At 37.1% G+C, this 20,014-nt stretch overlaps 1 protein-coding gene across 1 annotated transcript in view; it reads right to left on the bottom strand.

Annotated features, from left to right (window-relative positions):
- DCC (DCC netrin 1 receptor) overlaps positions 1-20,014 on the bottom strand; it is a 1,194,095-nt gene that overhangs the window by 115,394 nt on the left and 1,058,687 nt on the right. The window contains exons 19-20 of the mRNA XM_055127868.1: positions 12,786-12,893; positions 1,427-1,621 (exon numbers count right to left, since the gene is read on the bottom strand). Of these exons, the coding sequence (XP_054983843.1) occupies positions 1,427-1,621; positions 12,786-12,893 (303 nt within the window). The remainder of the gene's footprint in view (positions 1-1,426; positions 1,622-12,785; positions 12,894-20,014) is intronic.

The raw sequence follows: 20,014 nt of genomic DNA, 5'->3' as shown, positions 1-20,014 counted from the left end.
CTCTAGGATGGTTATCAGGATGGGCCTGCAAGTTCTGTGATAACTTCCCACTCTCCTGCTTCACTCATTTGGATGCCTTAAGTCATTTTAAACTCCACCTGATATCTCTAGTTGGCACACGTTGTGAGCATGAAATTAATTTGGCACTGTCTATAGTAAAAGATGAAGCATATGTGAAACACTATCTAGTTACATTTCATGCTTCTACAAAATGGATAACCGATTTCTTTTAGATTGCTCATTTAGAATGAAGAAACCTGATTTAGACATGAAGTACTAAAAACCTGGATAGAGAAAAATTAGCTCACTTCCTCCTGCCTCTTTTCCAATTCTACTCTGTCGTTAAGAACTGTCATGCAGGCTTAGTCTGAATGCTTGTTTGTGTGTTTTTGGCAAATTTTCAGATGAGCTGTCACTGAATCTAGCTTTTGAATAGCTCACTCACTGGAATTCAAAAGTCCACTATTTATTAGGGCACTTCTTCTGGGAGAATTGAGAAATAGATCTTAGTGTTACTCTAAATCTCTTAGTATGGCAAGCAACTGAGTGAAAACTATCAATCATTTATGCATTTCTAATTTTTAGTTGTTTGTCATCGTGCATTAATAAAGTACTCAGACAGATGGACAAGCATAATGGTTGCAGATTTAAGGAACACATATTCTTCTTTCGAACATATCCTACATAAATGTATGTCTTTAAATATAAGCTATCGAACATTTAAATTATTTTAAATTGCTAAATAGAAGTCTACAGGCTATGTATCTTCCAGAAAAATGACACTCCATTCTAGAACATTAAGGACTTCATATGAAGATTACGTAGATGTACTTGAACCTTAGGATTTTTTTGGTTTAGACATATAGCTAAGTTTAAATTGAATACTTATTTTTATTTATGTCAGCCTGTGGAACTTTCTTATAATAACCATGCTGCAAAGATTTCATTTTAATAGTTGTTACCTGATATCCTGAAACACATTCATTTGTTTGAGATTTTCTGACTTGCATCAAAATTTCCTTTACTATATTAGAATACTTTCTGATAAAAATTTTAAAGTGGTCAATAGGATGCCATTCACATAGTTCAATGCTTTTAATTCTTATTGAATATAAACATAAAATGGTTTTATTATCTTTGAATAGAATCAGTATACATGAATCAATAAAAAAAACCCCAAAGGAATCTAAATTAATTTTTTAAAAATCTGTCTTAGGTTGATGGTAAAAAAATGTGATAACTGAACAGATACATCTTCGACATACTGAATTTACATATAAGATAGAATGCATTTTAATGTAATTTAAATATCACTGTAGCACTGTTCCCAAAATAAATGGCATGGGGTAATTCCCAATACAGGTTTCAAACCATTTTATAATAATCTCATAGCACATGAAAGGAAATAAGAGAAAATGAGCCAAACCTTTCAGAGTCCTGAAGAGAATGGGATCAGAGAGTGGACCCACGCCTTTGGAATTTCGTGCTTGAATTCGAAAATAATACATAGTGTCAAGGTTGAGATCCATAATCTGATGAGTAAGTCGATCCCCACTGATGGTTTCCATAATCCAGTCATCTATTGGTATATTCTTATCCAAGGTATAAAACAAGATATAAGCTGAAAATATAGAAGGCGACTTTGCTTAGTATAGGGACCTCAAGTTATATTCTCTTCCAAACACTCATGTTTCTCAAATACAATTTTCCATAAGTAAATGTCTGCAATCTATAAAGTACAGTATTCACCTTTGCAAGTAATATTTTTATATTGCACAAATTTCATAAATAGTTGCTTAGGTATAGGGAATCTAAAAATGGAATAGTCATTAGATGCACTGTAGCACTGTCGTCCCATTGTTCATCAATTTGCTTGAGCCGGCACCTGTAACATCTCCATTGTGAGACTTGTTAGTACTGTTTTTGGCATATTAGGTATGCCTCGAGTAGCTTGCAAGGCTCTGCATTGCAGGCAGATACTCTGGGTAGCTTGCCGGGCTCTCTGAGAGAGAGACAGAAGAATCAAACCCAGATCGGTGGCGTGCAAGACAAACTCCCAACTCCCTACCCACTGTGCTATTGCTCCAGCCCCAAAAAAAAATATATGTGCCACATTAAAATATATGAGATTTCTGCTGCCTATAAATCCTGATTATTGGTTTGCTCTAATATATTAGCATAAAGAGCTGTAACGCATAGATAACAAGTCTGTTTAATTTTACTGTAGTCCAATAATAAAAGTAAATAATTTTTACTTTGGTGGGTGCTTAAATAAGAAATATATTAAACGGTATAAAGTGCTAGCTGTGGAAAAGACTATGAAAGTAAATAATCACTGTTGACCGCTACAGTCAGATGAAGTTGGCAGAGGCTCTGCTGCTCTCCTTTCCTGATGATAAAGCTGATAATGCCAAGCCGGACTGTCAATGCACTAGAAACACCTTCTCTAGGCCAACTAAGAATCCAGCACTACATCCCACCTTCCATAACACCTGGACAGATAAAAATAACACTGAAGAAAAGCATTTCTGTAGGCTATCTGGTTAATATCAGACTTATCAATAATCTATCATCTGACAGTGAGTGCTAGTATTGTACTCAAAGTGTTAGTATTATTGCACACACATCATCCAATCCAGGGAGCACTGTAGTACTGTCGTCCACTTGTTCATTGATTTGCTTGAGTGGGCCCCAGTAATGTCTCCATTGTGAGACTTGTTGTTACTGTTTTTGGCATGTCAAATATGCCACCGGTAGCTTGCCAGGCTCTGCCATGCTGGCGGGATACTCTCAGAGGAATCAAACCCAGGTCGGCAGCGTGCAAGGCCAACACCATACCCGCTGTGCTATCGTTCCAGTCCCCAATCCAAGGATCCCTGGAAAATTCCAACATTTTATCCTTCCAATATATGAGCTAGTTTTAATGTTTAAAAGCATTAATTTTTTTCACAACTTTTATTTTATACTATCAGAAGAAACGAACAAGAAATTCCTCATATGCACTTTTGCTGCATGGCTGTGATGCAGTATTCATTTCTGCAATGATATTTGCCATAAAAAGTGCCCAGATCTATTCTTATGCACTGAATACATTTCTTTAGTAAATCATATTCTTAAAAATAATTGTCTTCCTTTGATTCGCTTATTCCTTCCTTTTGAATCCCACTTGTCCCAACAGAAATGGGTCCTCCACACATAGATCTTTGCAATAGTATGTGACAGTAGTCTCAGTCTCAGATTTACTTCCCTTCCCAGATAAGCAAGCTCAGTTCCTAAACCTCAGCATAAACTTTTTCTCCAGAGGGAGTGGTTTCCATACGTTCCCCTTTCCCTCTACTTTACACCACCCCACCAAATCTCACTTTCTTTATCCAAATATTACTCACTTACCAAAGTCTAATTTGAGTGACATCCCAGCTTTATCTATGATATCTCTCCTAATTTACAGAAATATAAAGTCTGCTATATACTTCAATAAATATAGAACACTTATTTGGTTTTTGTATCATTCATCATTTAGACTACACTGACTTATAAAACTATGTCTGTTGCCCAGATACATTTTTCTTGTAATCCTGTAGGATTCATTAATTTGCAAACTCTGACTTCCAGAAGTACATTTCTTTTAATTTTGAATTTAAGATTTAAGATGAATGCTGAACACTTGCATCCTTTTTGTTTTGGCACTCATTTACTACCTAAGTTGGAATTTTGCAGATCCACTTAATCATAAGAATTACTAGGGAGCTGGGCACAAATTATAAGACATAGACTCCCCCAAAGAGCAGTTGGATTTAATGCACGGCAGGCAGTCTATGATGGCCCCAGATAATTTATACATCCTGTAATCAGACCCTTTTGTAACCCTTTCTATCCCATCTAAATAAACTTAAAGTGCTAATTAAACCAATATGAAAGGTGAACACTTCTCTGATTTAAAAAATAATAATAATATAATTTATGTCTAGCTGTCGGGCTCTATACATTCTCTTTGGTTGCTTTGATTGAAATGAGTCACCAGATAGACAGGACATTTGGCAAGATACTATGGATGGGCACAGACGATCACCCAGTAAAGAACTTAAATCTACCAACAGCTATACAAGCTTAAAAACCTAATGTTTCCAGGTCCAGCTTCAGATGAAACATCAGCCTTGGCTGATATCTTGCTTCCTTGAAGCAAAGAACCAGCTAAAATGTGTTTGGGTTCCTGACGGATAGACACAGAAACCAAGTGAGTTGTGTTTTAAACTGCTCAATTTGTGGAGATAGCAGCACACGACAATAGAAAATGCCACAGGTTAAAGTAATACCAGAAATCATCATCACTGCTGATTGGCTAAAAGTAATACCAACAATATTCAAGTCTGCCGAAAGGTCAGGCATCTCTGCTTTCTTCCACCATGAAATCTTTATAATTATTGAAATTTGTTGGGACATTATTAGCATTGCAGATAAGAATGTCTTCCAAATGTGAACAGATAAAAGGCACAGCTAGAGCTCACAGGGATGAGAGAATGCTTAGGACGCAGGAGGCCTGGGTTTGATTTTGTCACCACATGGTTCCGGGAGCCCCACCAGCAGTGATAACCCCTGAGCAGAGCCAAAAGTGGGCCCATGCACCATCTGGGCATGCCCCCCTCCACCCAATAAACAAACCAAAACAGAAAGACTTAACAAAACAAATATGTCTTCAAAACTTATAAAGGATAAATGATACCACCCTTAGGTTAATATTAAAATTGGAAAACTCTAGTTGAAAGGGTTTGTGAAAAAAGCATCAGATAAAACAGTTGTTTCTGACTCAGGGATCTTGATTTACAACTCAGTCTCTATGATCAACATCAATAAAATTTCTTAATATTCTTTGAGCCAGAGCAGTCTCCATTATTGTCCCCAAAGAAATATATCTATTGAATGGAAGACTCTGGTACAAGTAATATGTTTTTCTTAGGTTTTATTATATGCATGTCTTATCTCTTCAAAAGAATAAAAACATACCTTTAGTTCAGGAGCCAAATTTTATATTACTTTTTATTTTTCAAGAAAACTAATAAAAAAGTCTTCACATAATACTTATTGAAACTCGCCTACTGAGCAAAATCCCCCAGTTGGCAAGCACATAAGTTTTGCAATGATGACATTAAATGATATTGTTAAAGTTTCCATGAACTGTTCTAAGTGTCAATGAAGCAAAGTTTAGAAAAACTGAGCTCTCATTTCTGCTCAGTTGCCCCAGTTCTGCCTTTCTTCCTTTATCAAATGAATAGCATATTTACATTTTTCTGCTTTGCTTCTGTGTAAAAATTATTTAATTGTGCAATGTTAAAGACAATAGTTTCAAAGAATGGAAGATAGTACAGTGCTTAGAGTGAATGCTAGAATCAACCGGGGTTTAATTCCCAGCAACACATGGACTCTGGCCTTCACTGGCTAAGGACGTGAAGACCCCCACACAAGGACAATTCAGGGGCCCTCCACATCTTCAGCACCACAGACCCTGAGAAGCACCACAACCTCAGGATGAGTTATAGATCCCATTGTCCAGATATTGGGGAGAGTTGACCCTGGATCCCTTGAGCACTGGTTGGGAGCCCTCTCCTCAAACATATAAAATAAATAGTCATAAAATTAAGTAAGTAAAGAAGCTGAGGTTTAAGAATCAGGTTCTGACAAGTCCAAATTATACCTAAGCAATTCTGTGACACTTATAGGGAAAGAAAGCTTTTTATTTTTTTCCCTAAATTTAAGGACTGAGATAAATGATTCAAAGCTCTAAAACTTGTCCTTAGAGAAAGCATATGTCATTTGGATGTGTAAGTTTGATTTGTTTGGAAGATAGGAAATCCATCACAGAGCTGTCACCTTGTTCATTTCCATGGAACCACACTGGATGAAAAAGAGTCACCAATTTCTCACAGTCCTTTGTGTAATTTTATATTCATTTCTTTGCATCTAAGTCTCTTTCACCAGCCTTTTACTGTTTTCTATTTCATTGTTTTGTTTCTTACCACCACAACTGATTAAACAAAGAAATGCTGTATTATTTGTCAGAACATTGGGAAATGTCTTCCCACCAGAGAACCCCTTCATCAAAATCACTTTAGTCTGAATAGATATAATGCAGCCCCTTACACCTGCCACTCTGACCCTCTATAAACTGGGAGTTGAGCATCTCAAAGCCAAGTGTCAGAAAGTTTTAATTATAGCTTTCTCCTCTCTCTGTCCTTGTTCAAACTTTGTTCCACTCATTACTGAGTCCCTTCCAGGGATCAGGTAGACTGCAAAATATACATGCGTGAAATGACCTCTCTCAACAAAGACCTCAGCTCAGTGAAGGCTTTATATCTATTAACTATGATACCCATACATACAATAGATACAGAAGAAATAAGTACTCATTTCTTCCTTCTGGTTCAGAAAAAATAGACCACAGCTATAGTTCTCCTGTTTACTATCTTTGCAACCTTGAGTAACTTGCAAAGTTCATGCCAAATTTCTGATCTAAAAACAACTTTTAATATAGTTTAAAAGCATAACACACAAATATATTTCTATTATATTATTTCTATTTAATAGTTACTTAGAAATGGCCAGATATGATACACACATAAAAAAGCTCAAGGAAGTGTCTCATTTAGAGAGATAGAACTTCTGTTTAAGATAAATAGATTTAATAGCATGTGACACCAAATATTAGTTCCCAAGTGAATTAAAAAATATTGCTATCATAAGGAAAAAACTGACCAAAATCTGAAACCTGTCCTCATAGATCTTTCAATCTTTTACCATAAGCATTTAGATTTTCTCTCATAATTATGGGCTGGAGTGATAGCACAGCGGTAGGGTGTTTGCCATTCACACAGCCTGCCCGGATTCGATTCCTCCACCCCTCTCAGAAAGCCCGGCAAGCTACCGAGAGTATCGTGCCCACACGGCAGAGCCTAGCAAGCTACCTGTGGCGTATTCGATATGCCCAAAACCAGTAACAATAAGTCTCACAATGAGAGACATTACTGGTGCCCACTTGAACAAATCAATGAGTAATAGGATGATGGTGACAGTGACCAGTGACCTCATAATTACACGAAATGGAGATGGACAGAAAAAAATTTAAGATTGGGGCTGGAGCAATAGCACAGCAGGTAGGCCATTTGCCTAGCACGTGACGACCCGGGTTTGATTCCCAGCATCCCATATGGTCCTCTGAGCACCGCCAATGGTGATTCCTGAGTGCAGAACCAGGAGTAACACCTGTGCATCACCAGGTGTGACCCAAAAAGAAAAAAAAAACAACAAGATAACTACTTTCTTACGCAGTGTAGTAAATTTTAAAGACACTATAGTAGTAAACTTTAAAGACATTAGTAAAAATGGGGGGGGGAAGAATACTTAGTTTTGATTCTAGAGTGAATAACTTATAGCTTCACAATCTGAGACGGTCTTTCAATCTATTAGATAAAGTAATAGTTCATTGTCCATTTAGAATGAATAGTAGACCAACAAAAAAGAAAGGGGCAGAGAATTATGTTATATAAAGAGGGGGCATTAAGATAGGCAAGTAGAAATACACACTATGCAGTAGAATGTGTATAATTGGAAAACCATGGACAAAAAAATACCAATTTTAGAGACTTAAAGGCATATCCACTGAATCCTGGTTATAGTATAGTGACCTTTCCAGAAAAAAAATGCAAATAGAATAAGATCTCTGTTCAGGGCAGCAATAATTAAGAGTATAGAAAGATTCTTTTAGTGAAAAAACAGTTTCATTGCAATCCTGGATGAAAGTTGCTAAGTATAGTAATGTCTTTACTTAATTGTGAAAGAATGTCCAGATTGCTATTAAACTATTCTCGCAAGGGGGCTAAAAAAAAAACATATGAAGAAATAGCTACTAATGAGATTGGTGAGTTATAGCCTGGAAACAAGAAAAAAAGTGAGGAGCTGATTTTATGTTTAAAGAGAACTCAACGGAAGAGGAGTTGGTCGGTCTAGAATAGTGTTTCCCAAAGTGGGTGTCAACACCCACCAGGAGTAGTTGGACCAATATGGGGGATAGTAGCAGTGTTGGTGCAATGGGGTACTGCATTCTTCTGTTCAGTTAAGATTGATTTTCTGAAGGCTGGGTGCTGAGGAATTTTTCCTTTCTGAAGAGTGGGTGGTAAGCCAAATATTTCCATTTGGAAGTCTATGTTCTAGAGCAGGGCTAGACATTTTTTTCCTCCCTTCACACTCCTGATTGCCCAGAAATGCAACTAGAACTAGTGCTGCCAGGAACACTCGGGCTTATTACAGTGTTGATTTTGAACTAATATTTGGTGGCTGCACTTTTTGAAACCTCTTACTGTTGCCAAGTTTTTTTATGATGCTAATTTCAGTTATGTGACCTTATATTAATGGGGTTGCCACCCACAGTTTAAAAAGCAATGGTCTAGAGCATTGAGTAACAAAGGAACAAAGAGTATGACCTTAGCAATTAGATAACATTGATAAGGAAAACAACCGAAGACCTAACCCTGACCTGTGGTCTTAAAAAGAATTCGATGCAGCATTTTTCTAAATCAATGTTTCTCAACACCAGTTTTACATAAAATATAGGAGTGGGGGGCTTTTAAAAAATATCATACTCAATCAATATTCTCACAGATAAGTTAGATCGTTCAAATCAGTTGATAATCACTCATTTGAACCAGCAGAATATTAATAAGTTGGGGCAAAACAGTGTAAAGGGTATAAGCCTCTGTTTTAGATGTGAGTTCTGCTACATTGGGGGCATTTGACTTTGGAGAAGTTATTTCCCTCAGAAATCTCTCATCTTTTAATTTCAGGATAACAGATATATATGATCATTTGCTGTAACACTAACGTGCTTATCAGAATGCTAAGCATATAATTAATGCTTAATTTCTTTTAAGCCATTTTCTTCTGACAATGTCAGTTTAAATCCCTGAATTGCCAGTTAATGCTCAAGGAATTCAGGCACTGAAATTATTCAGATTCCTCCTTCATTGTCCTTTGGGGGTTTAATCTCTTGAAAGTGTGTTTATTCACAAATTGATTATTTGGGTGCCATGCAAAGCACATTAGCACAGCCTCCCCCAGAATAATTTTAATTAAACAATACTCTCAAAATAACACAAATAATAGCTAATTTGTTTCAATGCTTGATGGATGTGGGGGATTTTTCTTAGCACTCAACAATTCTACAAAAGCGCCTCTATCACTGTCCTTGACAGTGAGAAAGTCTGGCTCAGGGAGGTTCAAGGACTTTTGCAGATGTCTCCCCCTGGAGTCTGGTGTTCTACTCTTGTCTGCAGGCAAGGATTTAGGAAGTGAAGGTGGTCACGGGGAGGCTCAGAGCACAGCCTGTCAGCCTGGCACAGAGGTGTCCCGTCACGGTAGAAAACAGCTCACATTTTCCTTTGCACTTTCATCAGAAATGGAGGGTAGCAAATTGAACCTGTCACTAGGATTCGGTAGTCTGCAAATTTTATTATCTTACTTTTCTGGAAATTTTACTCATTTCCTCCTGATTCACACATTCGGTTTGTGGAGGCTAGAGAGCTAGTACAATGGCTAGGGCACTTGCCTTGTACCTGTGACCTTAGTTCTATCCCCGGCACCTCATAGGGGCCCCTTGAGCCCCACTAGAGTGATCCTTAAGCACAGAGCCAGGAATAGGTCCTGAGCACCTGGGGTGTGGCTCCAAAAGCAAAACCAAAACAAACGAAAAGTTTCCTAACTTAATATTGGTACTTAATATTATGGACTGGAGCGATAGCACAGTGGGCAGGGCGTTTGCCTTGCATGTGGCTGATCTGGGTTTCAGTCCTCCATTCCTCTTGGAGAGCCCGGCAAGCTACCAAGAGTATCCCACCCGCAAGGCAGAGCCTGGCAAGCTTCCAGTGGTGTATTGAATATGCCAAAAACAGTAACAACAAGTCTCACAATGGAGATGTTACTGGTGCCTGCTTGAGCAAATCGATGAACAGTGGGACGACAGTGCAATAATGCAGTGCTAATTTTCTGAAATTGATTTGAATGCAAAAAAAAAAATTCAAAATACTCATGAAACAGTTGTCAAAAGGATTCTAAGTGTGTGCTCCCTGGGAAATAAGTAACAAATATCTCCATATCATAATTGCAACTTGGTTTTAGTAAATGAACTGGCCATTAAAGATAAACAGGATTACCTCCTATACTATATAAATATTAAAAATCTTCCCCCTGCTTTCATTCTCTCCCTCATGAATCGCAAATTTTCCGATTCTTCTCCTGTTCTTATTAAGTGAGGATAATTTTGTTTCATATTTGTTAGATGCTACTTTTGTGTGTGCTTTAGGTCTTTTGGAGAGGGGACATCTGGGCATGCTCAAGATTTACATCTCTCTGTGACTTAGGGAAACTGTGCAAGGCTGAAGCACTTGACCAGGATAAACAAGTGGGTTTCTTGTACTGTTAGAAAATAAAAAAGACGCATCAAGTCTAAGATGGAGTCATTTATGCTGTCTCAATTTAGCAAGTTGAGACTTAAAAGTTACAGTTTTAGCTACCAGGAATGCATCACTTTCCTTTTTTGCAGACTTGCAAATTGTACTTGGAAGGCCCTGGGACCTCCCTGTGTATTTTCAGTCAGCTGCAGCAAAGGTCAGTACAAGAGCCAGAGGATGCTATACTGGAGCTCAGGCCTGGCCACCCAAGGCCAGCGGCAATTCAGGGTCCTCCAAGCTGCAACCAGCAATATGTGTGTAATATATTTCTAGTCCCCAGGAATGAAATCCTTAGTCAATCTGGAGTGAATTGGTTAGCATTGGTCTAGCAATCTGCCTGGCAGAGTACTGCCAACCCCGATAGGAAGGTGACCTTGCCACAAACAATTTGCCTTTTCTGAACACATCTTCCTCATCCAGTTTTCGTCTGTCTACAAAAGATTTTACTTTGAACCAGTTCCTTGGAGTTTCTTTTATATTAGTAAATAATTTATTATTAATTTAGATATTATACTGGCTGGCTTATGAACCACTGAATGAAGCCAATAAGAACTTAAATGTACCCAGTTGATTTCTTTCTTTTTCTTTTTAACAGTAGTAAGAACCACTGATTGTTCAATTCTAAATAACTATAAAACTAAATATATGAACAAGTTTTCTTAGAAATGTACTGTGATTTTGGTACACAGATTTTTATTGGCTAGTTTAATTTGCATATGCCAAAAACAGTAACAATAAGTCTCTCAATGAAAGACCTTACTGGTGCCCGCTCGAACAAATCAATGAGCAATGGGTCCCATGTTATTATTATTAGTTTAATTTGCAGTTCTTAACATGAGAAAGACTTTCACTTCATCCCTTGGAAAGTAAAAGAAAAGCTTCCTTTCAGAGTTGAGAACACATTCTATTGTTTACATTGACTACAACATAAAATTTACTTAAATAAAAGTGGAAAGTTGGGGATTATATGATTCATTTTATCCTTTATCAAAAATAGATTTCTCCTATCACAATGGACAGTTTTTCTCCTGTTTAAAAATCCTTATCTGCTGATCTATATGCAGGTATAAATGTTTATTATGTAATAAAGCAGTCATCAGATAAACAAATTGAAATCTACAAAAATACTTAAATAGAATCAATGAAAGTAGATCATAACAATGAGTGGGAGTGGAAAGAAAAATAGAATTGAGCAAGTTTCACTTTAGAAGAACTTGGCAGAGTGAACATACACAATTTGGGGGAGATTTTATGTGCTTCCACTGTTTTCCACATTTGTCAGTGCAAATGAAAATTCTGTTGAATGCTGTTCTAAGAGCAATTTCCTAGAGAAACCAAGTCTTCTCGTAAAATTTAAATCACATTTTGAATTTTCACATTTTCTTTCTATTTTGTAAAATTCAGAAAGTAACGCACACGAAGTGAACCATCTGAACTGCAATTTCCCAAGCTTTTCTCCATATCATAGAATGACTGAATTTTTGTTAATCTATAATAGTAGGCAAAAAAAGGAGAAAAAGGACTAAGTCTTACATGTGACTAACCCAATGGTTCAAGTTAATTAGACTATAATGTGCACATTTTGAGTTATACAATATTTTTCATAATAATTATATGCTATGAAGACATCTATTAAAAGCCTAAAGTGATCATTTAAATGCAAAATCCCTGATAGAACTCCATTATATTTTTCATACTAAATTAACATTACAGGCTTCTAATGGATGCTTTAATTAGGCATTGATGTTATCAGCAATATTTGGCAAAATAAAATCTGTCACTGTGAAATATTCATTAAGTTCAATTTATGCCAGTCAATATTAAGTGTTTTCTGAACCTTATGATTTAAGTAAGAAGCTAAAAAGCAAAGAAAGAAACTACCCCACCCCCAGCTCACCCAGACAAATCTCTTCAGTATGTACCTCACTAAAATACAGGATCCTTAGGTGTCTTTTGTTCTTTATTACTGCCAAACAACAGACCTGTCTTCCCTTTAATCATCAGTGTTTCAGGGATTCCATTAGAGGATTATCCTAATGCTTAATAGGAAGTAAAACAAAAGGTCTAACCTAATTAAAATACTCATTATTGAGGAAGCAACTCAAAGGAAATGTGTATGTATATTTATTTATATGCTCAGCATTGGAAGAATTTCATAGTCAGCTGTGGGCAAGAACATGGAAGGAAACGGTTGGGAAAGTAATCTGAGATGCTGAGATAGAAAGATCGGTTTATGGGGCAAGTAATCCCAGGCCAAAAAGAGCAAAGCTGGTAATAAGCTGCCGTGCTTACCAGTGATCTTCCCATTGGCTTCCAAGGGAGGCTGCCAGCTCACAATGACAGCTCGCGGCTTCCCTTCTCGAGAAATGACTGTCAGATCCTTGGGAGCAGAGGTCGGGGCTGCAGAAGGAGACACAGACAAGGCCTTGTCATTGGATGTGAAAGAAAACAGACATTTATGGGACTTCTAATCATGATGTTGACACTCAGAATCTAGCGTGTGGCATGTCATGCTCATTTGACCATTTATAATACCTTTCAAGTGTTTTGCATTAAATAAGCAGTGAAACAAAATGCAGAAATCAATGTTTTTCTAAGGAAGTGAAGTTACTTTCGTAGAGGTGTGAATATAGAGGGGAGAATAGAGTATGTGCCTATATGAAGAGAAACGTACAGTTGGCATTTTCAAGTGGGTGCCGCATTGCAAACGGAAGAACCTTTGTAAGATCAAAGGTACAGGAAAGGAGACAGAAGATACCACATCCAAAATGTGCCCGCTGGCCATAAGGATTATTTGAGGCTGAGTACTTTTGAGAAACAATAAAGTTAAGGAAAGCTCTGAAGACTACGTAGAAGTGGTCTTTTTTTAGGAGACATTTATGTTTTTAAGAAAATCGCCGTTTATAAAGGTATCTTCCCCTCTACACCAGCAAGTGAAGGAGGAAAAGAAGGAACTCAGTGAAAATCAATGGGAAAGAAAATCAGTGAAGAAGAAAAGAAGATGCTCGGATTTGTACAACTACATTGTCCTTATTTGCAGGGCATGGCCTGAGAGTCCACCATAAAGGGCCACTATTCCAATATCTTCCATTGTCTTTAGCTGAAGAGGGTATTTGCAGTGATTCACTCAAAGCTTCTCTTGGGTGTCTGCCATATACGTTATTTAAAACCTGTACTTTAAATAATAAAAATCCAGTCGAGTTCATTAAAGCTTGAATGGAATCTTTACAATATTCTATTCATGAACAAGGTAGTATCCCAACCAGCAAGGAGAAAGGCATGGGCAAAAAAAAAAAAGTTGCATGTATTGCATGTTAAAGGGATTTTACTATAGGGAGAAAGAGAATAAGATTGGGTCATTAGCGATGGAAAAGCAGGATTACTCCAGGCAAAGCCACTAGAAGAGAGCTTTGGGTCCTAGGTAGATTACTTTTTCAGTGCTGACCAGGGAACTCCTAATTGCTTAATTTAAATTTCTACTTTGGGGAGAGACCGAAGTCACAGTTAGGTTAGAAGTTAAATTTTGGTGAGGCCTCAGCACAAACACTTCCATTTGACTTGTACCTCCTCCCCACTTAAAAAAAAGCAACATAATTAAGCTTTCATTATTTTTTCCTGATACTGTTTTTGATTATAGCGTGTATATGTGAGCCAAGAACAATGTACAGAAGGAAATGTACTTTTCCTGTCTTATATCTCCAAACTCTGTGAGAATGATGACTACACTTCTTCAAACAGGATTCAGGATTTCATCACCACTATAAAATTTATAAGTGGATTGACTAATTCTTTATTGCCTTAAAAACAACACAAAAACTAAATTCAGATCAAAACATCTTGCTTGGGTAGCACACTGGAGGTCTTCTAAATAAGAATGCAAGAAGGCAAAGAAATATTTTAAGCCAGAGGGAATTGAGAATGTGTGAGAGTCTTGGTATCAACCTGGCATGAAATAAGATGAACTGAAACCCAAGTTTTCTCTGTGCTATTTTTTCCACATGTTGTATCCCCCCAAAATGTAAAAAACATGGTATTCTTGGCATAGAGCTCCCTAAACCAATCCTAAAACCTTCACTGTTTTCTCACTGGCTGTAATGCTTTGAAATAGTTTTTTTTTCAAGTAATTTATATTGCTTTAGTTGATCATATATGGTCATTTTTACTTATCCTTAATTTGACACAGACAGGTCAGATCTTACCTAGATTCTCTAGTAGGGTTTTAAAAGAAATTTCTGACCTCTGTGAGACAGGCAGTCAGGTGTCTGACTTTGGCAGGAAATTTCAAGAAATTTAAATATTTAAAACCAAGAAATTTAAATATTCACGCAAATATATGCATATAGACAGAGGTATACACATATCCTGTTAATGATCACAGATGGAGTCCAGCCTGTGCCCTTTGCCAACAGTGGGATATACCTGTTCTGCAACAGGTGAGTTTGCAAAACAGTTTGAAGTAGGATGCAATTTGCAGAATCCTTCTGCCACTTAAGGAATAAGCTGGACTCCATCTAACATCATAATGCCAGATAAGTCTTTTCCCTTGACATCTGCTTGGCAGATTCATGGTCCAAGCTGAGACAGGTTGAAAATAAAACAACTCATCAGTTGCCCAAAATAACTTGGGGTGCTCTAACTTAGAGATGCCCACATCACTTGTCGGTGTGTACTTTCTTCTGCATTATGGTTAGTTTATTCTCTCAAATTTTCTCTGCAGCCAGGACAAGGAACCAGACCCCATGTGAAAATTGGGATCAATTTCCCTTTTTTTTCCCTTTTCTGCAAAGAATATAACTTCAACTCAGCATGAGAATCACAACTTCTGGAAAGCCTGAAGAACAGAGATTAATTCCCAGATCTCACACACCAAGTGCGGGTGCTGTTGAAATTGCTAGATAAGGCTGGCAGAGCTTTAGTGTCCATACTGCATAGTAGCTTACCCACAACTCATTTGTCTTAATCTACCCGGTAAAGGCCACTGATAATACTTGCATAAGAAATCTTTTTATTTTCTCTTGGTTTCTGGGCTATACCCAACAATGCTCAGGGCCTACTCCTGGCTTTTTGCTCAGGAATTACTCTTGGTAATGCTGGGAATTACTCTTGGGGAACGCTGGAATTGAATCCAGATAGGCCAAGTGCAAGGTGAGTGGTCTATGCTCTTTACTGTCTCTGGGCCCTGAATGAAAATTGTTGTGTAATACAGACAGGTACACTGAGTTCACTCTGATTGTTCCATGGCTGTGTTCGTGGCCAGAAAATGCATCTGAGAACTGTGGATGCTTTATTTCTAATAATTCCCATCCTGAATTACCTCAGAGACACAAATATTCCCATTCAGTAATTTATTCCCAACATTTTCATCCTCAAAGTCACGAGGATTCCAAGCTAATTAAACTTGTACCTTATTGTAATATTTTGAGAAGATGGAGATTTAACATGCTTAATTACAAAGAAATAAAAACAAAACAAAGAAAGAAAAGAAGAAAATGGGGGTAAAGGAAGAGAAAATAAAAAAAGAAGAGAAAACAATGGGCAGGAAAAAGAAAAAGAAGAGAAGAGAAATCTAGATCAAATAGACTTGGATGTAAATAAAATAAGGACATTCTTGCAATAAAAATTTTGTAAAAGCAAACTACTAAAAACCAATGCTTTCTTAAAGAAAGGTTATTTTCATTCAGAAAAGAATAAATTCTAGATATTTTCTCAACCAGAAATAGACCACAAAAAGACAATATATAGTTACAATTTGACTTAGAGCATTATGCAAAGCATAATAAGGGATTTTCCAATTATGTATGTAATTAAAGTATCTGTCTTTTTAATGTCAGAATAGTCTATTTTCCCCTAACTGTGCTAAAATTCAAATTGATGTTTATTTAGAAAACAGTCAAATGATGATGATTAGATTGCTTCACTGAATTTGTTATGGTATTCAAAACAGTTAAAATAACTAAACTTCTCTAGAAAAATATATATGGAAAAGTTGGTTATTAAAAATATCTAATGTGGGGCTGAAGAGACTGTACTGTGTACAGGGTTCTTGCTTTGCATGAAGATGACCCAGGTTTGATTCCCCAAATCATGTGTGGTCCTGCGGTCCCTGAGCACAGAGCTAGGAGTAAACCCTGAATACCACCAGGTGTGACATATATATATATATACACACACATATACACACATATGACATGTATATTACACATATATACGTATATACGTGTATATGTATATATATACATATATATATACATTTACACTAATCTATCTCAGAGAAATCAAGTTTTTATTTTTCCTCAAGTTTTGTGAATGTTGATGAATAAAGACTCTGGCATTGGAATCAATTGTCAAAAATTCAGGACCTTCATATATAAAACATACATCATGGACTAATATTTAGGAAAGAATGTGGCCCTAATAACATCGACACTTCCAGGGGCCGCAGCGATGGCACAGTGGGTAGGGCATTTGCCTTGCACACGGCCGACCCGAGTTAGATCCCCGGCATCCCATATGGTCCCCCAAGCACTGCCAGGAGTAATTCCTGAGTGCAAAGCCAGGAGTAACCCAGAAAAGAAAAAAAAATAACATCGACACTTCCTCTTAGATCAGCACACTCTCCCAGACTGCTTCTTTCTCATGGGTTGTTCCTGGCGTGGTCTGATAAAAATTCTCCTTTAACTTCCTGTCCTCTGTGGATTAAATGTAAAAATATGTAACATAGATAATAGGTAACATGCCCTCCAGGATTTATACTCCTTTAATTTTACAGACTTGTTTCCCCTTGTTGTCCCATGAATATTATGCTCCAGTTACCTGTACCACTTATAATTGTGCGTGTGTTTGTGTGTGTGTGTGTGTGTGAGTGTGTGTGTGTGTATTCACGCTTGGAGGAAGGCAGGGGTCTTTGAACCTCACCCAGTGGTGCTCAGGGCTTACTCCTAGTTCTGTGGTGCTTGGTTCTTCTAGCTCTGTGCTCAAGGAGGAGGATCACTCCCAGTAATCCTTGGACATAAGTTTTCTTTGGAAGGTTCTGAAATAGGGATTTTAGGATCTACCTAGGCCATAGCTCAGTAATCACCTATTTTGTGAAATGGCTTCTTATTTTACCAAGCAGAATTTAAATTTTGATCCTACTTTCTCTGACTTCCATTTGCCCAACATTCTTATTATTTTTCTCCTGTTGTTACTTCACCTGTTTTTATTTTGCTAACTGTTTTGTTCTGTATTTTATTATAACCCTCTCAATGAGGTAGACTGCATTCTCTCCTCCTTTTGCATGGAGTTCCTATTTCAGGACCTGTAAATTGCAAAATATTGGAAACTAAGAGTTAATATTTGGGTCCAGGGGATAAATCTGACTTATGTTTTTTATGGTTTGCAAAGCTTCTACCCCCACAGGCATGCATTTCTTTGTTAAGTGCATGAATAACGCATATGATTTCCTGCCATGGAAATTCTGTTGGGCATTTGTTACATAAATTGTCCCCAAGTGCATCCCTTTCTCTTGAAGTGGAACCTTCAGCTCTCACTTTTAGAATAAACTTTCTTTTGAGACCTGTGAAAATTGGTAGCGAACAAGGACATCATGGTCTTCACCAACCTTCTCTGCGTCTGTGATTCTTCCTGGGGACTGAATGGTTATACAATGTTTCCTACGCTGTCAAACTGTTGAGGAAGCAGAGCATTGGCCATGGGGCATTACATCTAATTCGGGGTCTTTTTCTTTTTAGAGACCTGAGTACTTCAGGTTCTCTTCCGTTATTTTTATTTTTCTCAGTTGAATAACATTGAGGATTCATCACCTGGACAGAGAGTGTTTCATTTCAAGAATTTGATGTTTCTCCTTATCTTTATCATGAGCAATTTCAGCACAAGTGCATAACAACGCAGTCCCACGTAGTCTTTATGTTGTTGCAGAATTAGAAACAACCCCTAGAGTTATTTCATTCATTTTATTTCCTTCTCGCAGTTATAAAATCTGCAGACACTTGTGAATTACTTCTTGTTTCTCATCATCACCCCTGGATCTCATCCACATGTTATTTACACCTTTGGACCAGATCATTATCTGCTTTGACAATCACCCTTCCCACTAACCACATTTCTAAAAGTTAATATCTTTTTATTTTCAGCAATAGGTCTTGCCAATAGTTTCTTTACAAGGATAGGTAGTTGATAAGAAATCAAGGAGGTGCATTTATCAAGTCAGATTTGGTGTGCATTTAATGTTCTAAAAAAGGGAAGGGGATGAATAAATTTGCTTGCTTTAAGAGGAAATTACTACCCCCTTTCTTTCACTCAGAGAAGCCCAAATGCCTTGCTGATTTACATTTAGCTCCTTTAATCTCCTTTGAAGTGAAAAGAAGAGCAGGGTCTTTATTCTCCCCTAGTACATAACTCATTCAGCTTGTCTTATTCTTCCAAAGAGGCTGTGAACATTGGCACACAGAATTCTAGAAGAAAGAGTCAATATATGTAAACATGTAAAATAGAAGAAGAGGCTATTGACAAGCTAGGACATTTCTTATAGAAAAAGTAGTCATCAAAAATGTAAAATATTCACAACAAACTCTTTGGAGCTAAAGTAGAAGGCTGAAAAAAAAAAAAGAACAACTTCAGGGGCACAGGATAAATTCTAAAGGAAAGAATTCAATTTTCCCAAACAAGAGTTTAATTGCCATAAATTTTTTTTTAAAATTTGGAAATGTGTTCTACTTTCAGATTTCATAAATCATTATTTAGTTATTTGAAAATCACATGAAAACCTAAATTTCTTCAAATGTTGAATTTATGTGCAATATAAATGCTAATTACATTCCATGACTGTTGACAATGTAAATGTAACATATGTGATCCCTAGTAAATGGGAATGGTAAAATTTGAAATAGCTTATTTTTTTCCTGTATTTGGACTCCATGAATGTCTCATTGTGTTGCCTTTTTACCAAAGAATGAACATGAAAACTCACAACCATCCCAAATACACTGAGGTTATTTAGGGTAAGCATCTGTGAGACTCCATTTGTAATGCAACATTTCATTTTGTATCTAATTTTTTCCTCTAAAAGTAAATATAAGCATGTGACTGTTGACTGGAAATATATATATTCTTTGGGCAGAACTCTATGTGTGGAATTCTGCCGTCCCTTATATGTATTGAAAAGATTTCTATTCCGATCCCTTGAGTTATTGCCCAGATTGCATCATTCCTTGGAGACTCTTTTTTTTTTTCTAAAGCAGGGAGAATAGTATTATATTTTAAAATTCTATGGAGGGCAAAAGAGATAGTATTTGCAGTAGGCTACTTGCTGACCTGAGTTTGATCCACAAAACCATATCTAGTCCCTGAGCAGCACCAGGAGTGACCCCTGAGCATGGAACCAGAAGTAAGCTTTGAGTGCAGATGGATGTAGCCTCAAGACCCCAAAAGTATCACTGTATCACTGTCATCCCGTCACTCATCAATTTGCTCAAATGGGCACCAGTAACATCTCCATTGTGAGACTTTTTACCGGTTTTGGC

The sequence above is a fragment of the Sorex araneus genome, chromosome 2, assembly GCF_027595985.1.
Source record: "Sorex araneus isolate mSorAra2 chromosome 2, mSorAra2.pri, whole genome shotgun sequence".
In the NCBI taxonomy this organism is placed as follows: Eukaryota; Metazoa; Chordata; class Mammalia; order Eulipotyphla; family Soricidae; genus Sorex; species Sorex araneus.
This window is presented reverse-complemented; position numbering and strand designations above follow the sequence as displayed.